The 12804-nt window shown below is 37.0% G+C and overlaps 1 protein-coding gene across 1 annotated transcript in view; it reads right to left on the reverse strand.

Moving 5' to 3' along the window:
- Positions 1-6907, reverse strand: part of LOC114241421 (uncharacterized) — a 30137-nt gene extending 23230 nt beyond the window's left edge. The window contains exons 1-5 of the mRNA XM_089734360.1: positions 6794-6907; positions 5277-5462; positions 4584-4712; positions 3208-3337; positions 2489-2691 (exon numbers count right to left, since the gene is read on the reverse strand). Of these exons, the coding sequence (XP_089590486.1) occupies positions 2489-2691; positions 3208-3337; positions 4584-4712; positions 5277-5462; positions 6794-6907 (762 nt within the window). The remainder of the gene's footprint in view (positions 1-2488; positions 2692-3207; positions 3338-4583; positions 4713-5276; positions 5463-6793) is intronic.
- Between the last annotated feature and the right edge of the window lie 5897 nt (positions 6908-12804).

Consider the following 12804-nt stretch of genomic DNA (forward strand, 5'->3'; position numbering starts at 1 on the left):
AAGGTGATCTGGTTAATCTATATATATATATATATATAAATCAATTGCTATTCGTTAGTCTCGCTAAAACTCGAGAATGGCTGGACCGATTCGGCTAATTTTGATCTTGAATTATTTGTGGAAGTCCAGAAAAGGTTTAAAAGGTAAATAAATATGAAAATGCTCGGAATTAAATAAAATTAAAATATATTTTTTTCCTTTGATGTGTCCCCCGTCGGACGGATTCCTTTTGTTTGTTTTAAGTTTATTTTATACAAAAGTTTAGGTCTTTTATTTATCGATTGAGGCAGTCTGCCGGGTCAGCTAGTATTATTTAAGAATATCACGATAAAATTAAACATTAATAACTACCCACTCTTTTAGTAGAGATAGACTAAATATACACCTTTATTTTTATATTGGGGAAATACCATTCATGCCCGTCATTCTTTAGTGGACGACAAACCTAAATTGAAATAGCTAACAACAATTTTCGCAGCCTCGCTTTCTTAGTAAATGTTAAGCCAGGAGACATCATTAAATAGACATTTCTGCGGTAAAATTAGCGGTAGAGTACTGTACGGTTAGGTTAGAAGTTACGTTTGAAGATGTTGTGGTCTAATGAATAGGAAGGAGTAGCGGTGTACTTGTAGCGAGTGATGCTACTACATCTGCTTTCCAATTATTATTATTTTTTTATTGCCCTTGTAGGCAGACGAGCATACGGCCCACCTGATGGTGAGTGGTTACCGTCGCCCATGGACTTCAGCAATGCCAGGGGCAGAGCCAAGCCGCTGCCTACCATTTAATACTCTCCACAAGTCTCGTTTGAAGAAGGACATGTCACTACGCTCGGGAAACACCGTGGAGGGGAGCTCATTCCATATTCCACAATCATCAATTTAGATTTATAAGTACTTTTAAATAAGTACATACCTAATAAGTGTAAACTACCTCTGCGAGAAGGAAACACAGCGTTTAATAAAAGGAAACGTGTAAAACAATTAATTTGCACCAACGCATTTGGACAAATGGTGAACATTACGATTAAGACTTTGACCTCATGTCTTAAAGTAGCATTCACTTCTATAATCTCTGGTAGTCAATACTGTTACGCCGGTAAGAGTAACGGCATCTGTCATCAAATAGCAGATATCAAAAGAACTAGTAATATCGAGAACGCTCGAGAAGTGTAACGCCATCTATTATAAAATAGCGGAAACACATATCAAAACAACTCGTCCTATCGGGAATGCTCTCAATAATTGTAGACTTGTCGTGTCAACTATAAAAGCATTACAGACATGAAGGCAGTTAGTAATCAAATTTACTCAAAGGAAAACAGCGACCAGATCACCTGAAGCAAACCGGAAGAAGTGAATTGCGTATTTTAAGGTGTTCTAACTATTGAATAGAGTTTTAATTTGTGCTTCGGTTAAAGTTTTATTTATCCTGAGGCCCAGCGCCATAATTTTTTTCCTACCTATGCCAGCGTGACCGGGCGACTAGATGAGCTCAGGGGGCTCTAACCAGAGGACGGTGCTAACACTAGCCCTGGCAAGAGCAGTGCTTCGCAGAATCTATCAGTGGATGGGAAACGCGACCCACTGAGAAGATCCGACGACAAGCTCAGTGGGCTGTGTCTGAAGTACCAGAAAGTCTCGTCCATTCGCATGGTTGAGTTATTAATCCTTTCAAGGTGATGGAATTTGTAGCAAATAATCGACTCAGTCAATGACCGCTAATAGTATCTCTAGTCTCGTAATCAAAATTACTCTTAGAGCAGAAATGTATAGTGTATTAATATGTGGACTCCATTAATGTTAACCATTGAAAATAATTTACCAATCGTATCTTCGTCTTATTTTTTAATAACCAATAAATTAAAAAAATTAAAACATTTATCTGTATAGTCTTTGTATACATTTATTGAACCAAACCCTAAAGCCCTTCACCGAATTTGTTATTGTAATTAGACTGGTTTAGGCTCTGGAATTTCGATTTACGAAATTTTAAGTCACGCATATCAGCTTTCGCAAGAATTCAGGACTAAATATCAGATCAGCATCATTCCGTATTACATTAGAGTAGGAGAGACCTCTTGAGGCCTATCTTCAGAACATGTACAGGATTCAGAACATGTCATTTGTTCGGTCAAAACGAACAAAAAAGTCGAAAGTGAGTTCTCAAAACAGCATTTAATTTAGAAATTATTGGATTTCACTTTATTATATGTCTAGTTCTCATCAAAATTCCCATCTTAGTTAATTATGATAGCTTATCTAGTGATGTATTTGATAATAGCGCCATACGATATTGGAACAAAAGTCATTCATTTGGTCTAAAATTATAATGTATTAGGCACAACATAATTTTACCTCTAGATAGCGTAGTAATACTAAAATTACGAGATCCTCTGACCCCAATGATTAAGGGACACTCAAAAGGGTCAAAACCGTGAATAACTGTTTACGGCCACCAAACGAAAAAGCGCTTAATGGATACTCACTTTGCAAATCAGTAATGGCCACAAATGCACAACATTAGCAGTAACAGTGGTAGGAGCGAGTTTGCTGCCGGGCTTCGAAGGTATACGATTCAGCAGCGGCGAAAACGGCAGCAAAGGAGCTGATGTAGCGTCCACTGGCACTTGATCATTTACCCACACGCAACGCCACGCGCCCAAATGGAAAAGTCGCACTAGGTAACAACCTGAAAGGAGCTTTTGGTTTATATTGGCTTTACAGAATTATGTAATATTTTTTTATTGCTTAGATGGGTGGATGAGCTCACAGTCCACCTGGTGTTAAGTGGTTACTGGAGCCTGTAGACATGTACAACGTAAATGCGCCAACCACCTTGAGATATAAGTTTTAATGTCTCAGTATAGTTACAACGGCTGTCCCACCCTTCAAACCGAAACGCATTATTGCTTCACGGCAGAAATGGGCAGAATTTACAGAATTATGTAATTATGACTTACAGCAACACCATTTTGGTTTGATCAGTTTATGAGTATATTTAATCTAATTAAAATACTTCATTATATTATACTCAATGTTCGAATACCTTACAAATTGAAATAAAAAATTACAAAATTAGTAAAAATTTCAAAATTGCAAATTACACATTGGTGAAAGATTTATTGAAAGATTCCTAATTAAAGCTCCTCAAAGCTCTGTAAAAGTTGTGTTTTTTCAAAACTAAAAGCACATCAGTATTGATCACCGTTTTTAGACAGCCCTGGTTTGTGTTGTTGTCCACCGCTAGGCTTCATTCCGGGCGAGTAGATATGAAACTTTGCCCTCCATCCTTCCGGGGGCAAATTGAACAGAAAGTTCTCCCATTGGTGTTCAACCTGCGGTTTTTTTATATATAGTGGTATTTCTATTGAGTCGAAGGCCAGAACAGAAATAGGAGGTAGGGGGCTGCACTCAAGGGTTCAACCCGAAAATGAATTCTATTAACATAGTTCAGAGAGACTGCAGATTCCCTGATAATTGACAAAGATTAATTACAAATCAAATAGGAGGTATGGGGGCTGCACTCAAGGGTTCAACCCAAAAATGAATTTTATTAACATAGTTCAGAGATATTGCAGATTCCCCGATAATTCACAAGGATTAATTACAAATCAATGATTAATTAGGTATATTCTACATAATATGGCTATAAATTTTTTGTAGTTTTTTGCGTTGGCTCCTCTATCGTTTATGGATTACTGGCTTCAGCGCTTCATTTAACTGCATTTAAGACTTTTATATTTTACTCAAAATGGAACGGTGACATTAACGTTGTAGTGTCTATGAGCTTCGGTGAACATTCAACGGACGGCAACGGAAAATTGTACTCACACGTAATGTAAAGCCGCAGCCATTGAGTTTTAACAAATCAAAAGTAAGCTTTTGAACCTTGTGAAACTTTCTCAACGAGCCGCGTCTCTAAAGCCTTTCACTTGTGAGCACTCACTTTTAAGTTTACTTGAGTAAAGTTTGCACTCAAAGTGTGAACTCATGTTGTGCAAGTTACAAAGAGTACCTTTGAAATGTGGTTTAGTTTTCTTTTAAGTTGAACCGAGCTGGGCCCGTAGCAAAAACTGAAATTCTGATTGTGATCAAAATAGCATATTCCTACGTAATGTGAAGTCTGGTTATGACACTGGTGGTAGGACCTCTTGTGAGTCCGCGCGGGTAGTGGTACCACCACCTTGCCTATTTCTGCCGTGAAGCAGTAATGCGTTTCGGTTTGAAGGGTGGGACAGCCGTTGTAACTATAATTGAGACCTTAGAACTTAAATCTCAAGGTGGGTGGCGCATTTAAGTTGTAGATGTCTATGGGCTCCAGTAACCACTTAACACCAGATGGGCTGTGAGTTCGTCCACCCATCTTAGTAATAAAAAAAAAAGAATGATCCGAGCTGGCAAGTAGGGAAATGTTTTAAATTTTGTGATAGCAATTCTAATGGATCACGACAGATCAAACAACCTTAATTTACCCTATATATTGTAAACATAACCGATATGATCGAGTTAACTACTGTATCTAAATAAAATGACAACATGATATTATTATGGCAAATGCCCAATAAATAAATTTATATTTACGATGATTCCTTCAGCCCTTTCCAGAATAAAGCAAATAGACAGCACGCGTCTGCAGAAAGAAGATCTCAAGAGTACTTGAGCGTGACTGAGCTGAATGTCTGTCACTGACATTTTACCGCCATTATTTTCCTGTGACCGAAAGTATCAGCTATTAATTTTCATTACCAATCTAGCCGCCTGATTATTCCTAGCCCAGACTCGGCAACATGACGGCAGACCGACTGCTGACGAATTCAAAGACCCACTTCAGGTTGTTGCTCCCGTGGGGTCAAATAGAAAAAGTTTCAAAGTTAACGGTACTTAGTGAGGACTTTCTTCTGTCAAACGGTCATATTAGATACAATTTACCATCATACTAAGCCGTCGAGAACCTATCCCCACGCTGCAGTAATAATATACACCAAAATACATAGCATCTATCATAACTATATAATTAAAAGATACAAAATGACTAAATTTTATCGAGAAATTGAATTTTATTAAAATTGGTATTTATTATTAATCCTGTGAATATATCTGTATCCTGAACATATTATTATGGTCTACTATGGTGAAACTAGAGGAGAACTGTATTTAGATGTCAAACTCTGGGGGTTGATAATTATATAGCTTATAACCAGGCTTGGTATTTCTGGTCGTCACTAATGTATACCAATAAAAAAAAAAGGAATCAGGAGTACGGTCACCAGTCACCTCAAAAACCGCTACATCTGCATTCCATCGACTCTTGGCTAGTTCTTCGGCCCTTATCCACTCATGTAGATACGCTCGAGCGGACCTTGGCAGCGGTTGCGTCTGTTCATCGAACCAGACGTAATCAGGTGGCGGTTTTGATGATGTCTTGCTCATCACCACATTCGCTCTAAAAGATGCTGGACCCTGGAAAAATAAGTTTTCGTATACCATCAGATACGGTTGGTTGGTTGTTCAGCAGTTACTTGTGAACACCTTAGTAGACAGCTTTCGTTCACCCTGAGAGATTAATTACATCGATGTGTCACTTGGTGTAGCTGCCATGACGTCCATATCACAAAGCTGGTGCTACAGAGATTATTATCAAGGTAGAAAGTAGAGGTAGAATTGGGTAGAAAAAAGGTGTAACTAACTGTAAATCGTAATGACTTGTGTCTGTATGACTATGTGATATCATTGAGGTTCAGTAACCAATTAATATCAGTTGGGCCGCGGTTTTTTTTTGTTTAGAAGGGGTTGGGCGAGGGGTGTTTGGGTGTGTAATACTCATTATTTAAGTATACTTGTTATGATGTAATGGGCTCATTTAATATCAGGTGAGAATATGAATATCTTGACTAGCACAGTAATAAAAGGCGTCGCGAGTCATTACCGTGGAGTTACACTGTGAATCAATAATTATGTTAATCTAAGTAATTTTTTAGTCAGCTGACTTTGCAGATTGATGTATTTTATGTTATGCTATTATATATTATGTTATTACAAATACAATCAAGGTCCCAATCAGGCTTATAGAAACCTACCCTTTGCAGCAGAATTAAGCCCGATAATTATCGTGCATCATTTCCTACAAGCAGTAAAGAAATAAACAGTAATAGTACCGTATGATCACAACAGCAAGAATGTTATTTTATTAGCAAAGTAATAAAACAATTAATACTCACAATTATTATAACGAAAGTTTATTTAGCGTTACGTAATTTTATATAATAGAATTACGCGAATTTACCTAAAATTAAAGACAATCTTTGTATCCCGTCGCTTTGTTATGCAATTCCATTATGACTTAAGTGTGTAAGTTTTAAAGCTATCAGCTTACGTCATTTAAAAGGAAATATGTAATATAATTGTATGTAACATACTGGCTCTCAACAATTGATGCTAAGATTACCTTGCGCTAAGAGGTACCTTAATAAATAATTAAGGATTATTGAGTCTTAAGTGGTTACAAACATGTCACCTAAGATTATTGAACTGTTTACGGTTTTAAGTACTATTTTTATATTGTTTTGGATCTGCAGAATTCTCAACCATGTTGTAAAAAAGCCATATGAGCTCATAGATTTCACAACGCGAGTGTAGCAACCTTGAAACCTGAGGTAGATCTTTTTGTATAGAGCAAGCCCGGACTCATTCACTCTTCTAGCGGTCAAGCACGAGTTTCGAGCAAAATAAACAGGATATTTATACAACAATAAGATATTCGCTTTTAAATTTAAGTGAGAATCTTATCTTACCATTCCCCAAAGCTCTGGTTGCAATTCGTTATCCCGAAATTCCCGAAAGGGACATTGATATGGATCCACCTCGTAAGCAATGATCTTTGTGACTTCAACATTCTTTTTCGACATTTTTCATAAACTTTTACATTAAACTGTTGTACACGCTTTTCAGTAGTGATTGACACTAAAATTCTAAAGTAAGCGATCCACTAGTTTCAGCAATCGCGACGTTTTCGAATTACCTCGAACTACGTTCAATAATTTGAGCTGGAACTGGAGGATTCCTTTTTTGGTATGGGTTCAAGAAGTGTGCAAAAGGCGATAATGGTCTCTAGGTGAGTCCGGTGATGAGCTAGGTTGGGGCTCAAATCATTTGGCAGCTCGTATGCGCTTTATGAACGATTTTCGCAATGTTTTATTGGCTTTTCGTTGAATAAAATCACTAAGTATTTTATTTTTATTTCACTTGATTTTTTATCTGCTGATAAGCCGACGAGCTTACGATCAACCTGGTGTTAAATGGTTGCGAGTACCCATACAACGCAAATGTCGCCACTCAACTTGAGACAGGCCTAAAGTTTTGTCTGGCCGATAAACTCACCAATGGATCGCTACTTTACACTTTTGGACATTTGGAAATGTCACTTTTTTTTAAACACGCAAAAACAGGATTCATGTCATTTTTAAAATAAGTTTTTTTCAAGTAGTTTTAATTATTTGTTTTACTCAAACGGGAAGACAAGCTTGCGATACCGAAATTGCTATTTTATATCAGTTATATCTACGGACATCACAAAGAAGGTGCCGCCGACATTTTGATATGTAGATATGTGTGCTACGTTGCAATGATTTTTCTAGAATTGGATCGCTTTATTACTTCGTGTGAGATTTAAATAAGGTGTTGGCACCCACACTAGCGAGCTCACAATACTTAACAAGAGTACTACTATCGATAATGCGTATTGAATATTTAATTCCTTTTTTTATTATTAAACTAATTTCAAGTTCTTCGTCACGGTAGTCATTTATGAAAAACTGTTTGGTCCGTTTTTTTAAAAATTGCCCCTGCAGTCAAATGAGCATACGACCCATCTGATGGTGAGTGGTTACGCCAGCAATCCCAGGGGCAGAGCCAAGCCGCTGCGTACCGTTAACTATTCTCCACAAGCCTCGTTTGAAGAAGGTCATGTCATAGCGAAAAGTCGTACTTACTTGCAAACATTGGCTATTAGGATTGGTGAGTAATGGCGGTTTATATTTTTATTTCGCTTGAGATATTAACTCTGATATTATTTTTTTTAAACTAAAATCCTTAAGGGACGATACGGAGGGGTAACCTAACCGGGAAAAAAACGTCAGAAACGTAAACACAGTGTATTAACTTTGTAGTAACGTACAAAAAATAAAATATTTCTTTATTATATATTTTTTATAAATCATGTTGAATAAAATAAAGTTGATAACTTTGTAAAGTAGTTTTTGGAACGAAGTTCCTTACGGCAGGCTTGGAGGGATTTTGCTGCGCGACCGAACTGAAAAAAATTTGATAGTAAAACCGTAAGAAAAAATCCGTGGAAAAAAGTGCGTGGAATAAAACCGTTAAATGAGACGTGCGCAGGCGCGACAGTCGCATACACAAGCGAGTAGTGTATAATACCTTTCTCTTTCTCCCTCTTTCTTTTCGTTCTCTCATCCATTCTCTTTCTATTTTACGTAATTTATTATTTCCTAAAATACTGAATTTCCTAAATACTTTCCTATACTTAAATAAAAACTAATCAGCAAAATTTAAGAGAAAAATCAAGAAAACCTACATAAAATTGAGCACGTTTTTTTTTTGCAAATTGTGTCGATTCTACATTAGCCGAAGGAACTTCGTTCCTACCTGGTGTCCCACGACACCACATCTTTTTTTTTATTTTTTTTATCAATAAAAAATCATAATAAAAATGTATACCCGAATAGTTATTTTCTTTATACCTTAAATAGAACTTAAAATTAATATTTTTATAATAAGGAACTTCGTCCTTATCCGGTGTCCCACGACACCACACATATTTTTTTATTGCTAAGGTGGATGGACGAGCTCACAGCCCACCTGGTGTTAAGTGGTTACTGGAGCCCATAGATATCTACAACGTAAATGCGCCACCCACCTTGAGATATAAGTTCTAAGGTCTCAAGTATAGTTAGTACACACAGAGAAGGCTTTCACGGTAAATCGGATGACTTCCTGGATGAATGTACGACATAATAATATATCCGTCTGCATGGTATGCGGGCCTATCCAACTTAGTATTAACTTAGTTCATGTTTTGCTAATTATAGTAGTAATAGAAAGCTTCGTTGGTGTTACAAATTTCACTGTTTGATTATCAATTAAGAGCTAATATATTTTTATTGGGTTAATTCAATTAAAAATACTTTTACGATTTAATCACGCGTTTCTTATTGTTGTTGTTACATTTTTTGTGAGTTTACGAATAATTTTACAAATTTCGTGGCCACGGAACAATGTATGTAACTGTAGGTACTTTTTTTATTCCTTACTATTGTTATAGCCTTGAGAGGCTATTTCAGCTTCGCCCTAATGTGTGTAGGTGAGCTCACGGGGCTCAAACCGAAGTATTGCTAACACTGACCCTAACAAGAGCCGTGCTTCGCAGAATCTACCACCGGATCGGAAACGCGACCCACTGAGAAGATCCGACGAGAAACTCAGTGGGCTGTGTCTATGGGTTAATTCGCTCATCGAGCCCTTCGTCGCAAGCGATGGGTTCGACGAGGACGGTGACCGATGCTTGTGGTGCCTAAAAGCACCGTTAATGGATCAGGAGGATACGTAATGACGTGCTTTGGACGACGTCGACGGTTTACCATTCGGTCTACTGGATCGAGTATGTAATTTCCTGCTGGAACGACACGAGGGTTCTCATTTCGTGCCGCCTTCTCAGTGGCGCAGCGATGCCGACTGTAGATACTTACTGACAGAGTCGAGCTTTAGGTCATCGTGGTAGGTACGGTAAGCGTATCTATTTAAATGTATTAATCTAAGTCTGTGTGAAAGGCAATAAATGATTTTAGTATTATTATTAATAGCACTTCGAGGCTGGAAGAATTTTTTTTTTTTTTTTTTTTTTATTGCTTAGCTGTGTGGACGAGCTCACAGCCCACCTGATGTTAAGTGGTTACTGGAGCCCATAGACATCTACAACGTAAAATGCGCCACACACCTTGAGATATAGTTCTAAGGTCTCAGTATAGTCACAACGGCTACCCCACCCTTCAAACCGAAACGCATTACTGCTTCACGGCAGAAATAGGCGGGGCGGTGGTACCTACCCGTGCGGACTCACAAGAGGTCCTACCACCAGTAATTACGCAAATTATAATTTTGCGGGTTTCATTTTTATTACACGATGTTATTCCTTCACCGTGGAAGTCAATCGTGAACATTTGTTGAGTACGTATTTCATTAGAAAAATTGGTACCCGCCTGCGGGATTCGAACACCGGTGCATCGCTTCAACACGAAAGCACCGGACGTCTTATCCGTTAGGCCACGACGACCACAAAAGGGAAGCAACAAATAAAAGTATATAACCTAGACGTTTCGCTCAAGCAATTCTTTTCAATTTAAAACTCTTATTAACAAACGCGATCAATAAAAAGTGTGCTCGACATTTTCAAGGCAAACGGCTAGTTCCTTTAAATGAAATGTCAGCAGACTTGTGTGTCACTTTACCAACGCCTGTTTGCTATGTTTGTTTGTAATTTAATATTAGAAAAATAGTTTGATGTTATTGGAACGAAGTTCCTTATGGGACGATGCGGAGGGGTACCCTAACCGGGAAAAAACGTCCGTAACGTAAGATGTTTATTAGTAATGCACACAGGGTACGACTTAATTTTGTAATAACGTACAAAAAATAACATATTTTATTATTAAATTTTTTTTATAAATAATTGTGAATACAATAAAGCTGATAACTTTGTAAAGTAGTTTTTATTCATTTTTATCAATATAAAAATCATAATAAAAAATGTATACCCGAATATTTTCTTTATACCTCGAATAGAACTTAAAATTAATATTTTTATAATAAGGAACTTCGTTCCTATCCGGTGTCCCACGACCCCATACACCTTTTTTTTCTATGGGTGTCGATAAAGTATAGTCTCCATGATTACGTCTGTTTAACGGTCATATAATGTATTAATGTAAAATATTAAATAGTTTGTCGGCAGTAAAACAGATATATTTAGTATGTATATTGCTAATTTATTACTGGTGGTAGGACGTCTTGTGAGGGGTACGGGCACGGGTAGGTACCACCACCCCGTCTATTTCTGCCGTGAAGCAGTAATGCGTTTCGGTTCGAATGGCGGGGCAGCCGTTGTACTGTTAAAAGTGAGACCATGCAACTCATGATTCAAGGTTCAAGGCAGCAGCATTTATGTTCTAGATATCTATGAGCTCCGGTAACCACTTAACACTAGGCGGGCTGTGAGGTCAACCACCGATCTAAGCAATAAAAAAATATTTAAGTAAACGAGTCTATAAATATAATAGCCCTCTTGTGCTATGAGGTTGAATTTTCAATGAGGTAGTATGATCGTGTAATCTCCATCCAACTCATCAATTCTAAAGTGACTGCTTCAGAACCTGGTAGGCAATTGTTACGAGTGACTAAAGAAATTTATGAATCTTGATTCTCACGTTTATTTTTTAATACAAAATTTTATGACTTTTTTTTTCTTTCTTATTTGCCCTTGTAGGCAGAAGAGCATACGGGCCACCTAATGATAAGTGGTTCCCAATAAAATCCTTACCACGTTCATTGGTAATTAAAGTAAATCCATAAATATAACAACCCACTTTTGCTATGTGGTTGAATTTTCAATGAGGTAGTATGATCGTGTAATCTCCATCCAACTCATCAATTCTGTAGTGATTGCTTCAGAAAGTGGCCGGCGATTTACACTAGGGACTAAAGAAATTTATGAACCATTAATCTTGATGTTTATTTTATAATACAAAATTTCATGACTTTTCTTTCTTATTTTCCCTTGTAGGCAGACGAGCATACGGCCCACCTAATGGTGAGTGGTTACCGTCACTCATGAACCAGTAAATGTGTATTTTCAATAGTTAGCTCGCTACACTACAAACGCTTGATATAAACCATACAATATTCAACATATTGCTTTATCATAACTTAACCATCTAATATAACTAGAGGTCCCGCAGTAGTCGAAATTCGACTATAATTAATTGGAATTGTAAGTTTGTACACTATTATGATTGTATTTTATACTTGTATAATCACAAATTTCGCCAAGGCTACACTATAAAAAATATTAATAAAGACAAACAATATTTAATCTATTCTCAATTTGACGACAGACGTCAAGAACAAAAGTTTGACAATAAATAGTATGCATGCGTGTGTGCGTCAAATACATGGTATGTAGTGTGTGTAACGTTTTCTTTACTGATTTAATGTATCTTTTATGCATTATTTTAAAAAAATATTAGCATTGTGCACTTCTTCTCTATATTCTGTATAAGTGTGGAAAATTTCATACTCCTCCGTCCACGCAATTTTCGTAAAAAGGGATACAAAATTTTTGCTCAGGTATTAATATTTATAGATAAAAATGAATTGCTGTTCATTAGTCTCGCTAAAACTAATACGGCCTAATGGTGAGTGGTTACCGTCACTCATGAACCAGTCAATGTGTATTTTCATATATAGTTAGCTTGCTACACTACAAATGCTTGATATAAACCAAACAATATTCAACATATTACTTTATCATAACTTGACCATGTAATGAGACCATAAGATTAATACCATTATTGTAGTACGTCTACGTTTATGTGTAGTTAGTTGCATGCTGCATAACGGTAATTGTCTCAGTTCAAGCTCGCAACTCACCACTACTCACTCCACAATAATAAGGTCGTTTGCAAAACGGACTCGGCGAAGTGAAAGTAGTTTTGACCGGCCATAGAATCGGATC

The sequence above is a fragment of the Bombyx mandarina genome, chromosome 17 (genome assembly GCF_030267445.1).
Source record: "Bombyx mandarina strain Sakado chromosome 17, ASM3026744v2".
Lineage (NCBI taxonomy): Eukaryota > Metazoa > Arthropoda > Insecta > Lepidoptera > Bombycidae > Bombyx > Bombyx mandarina.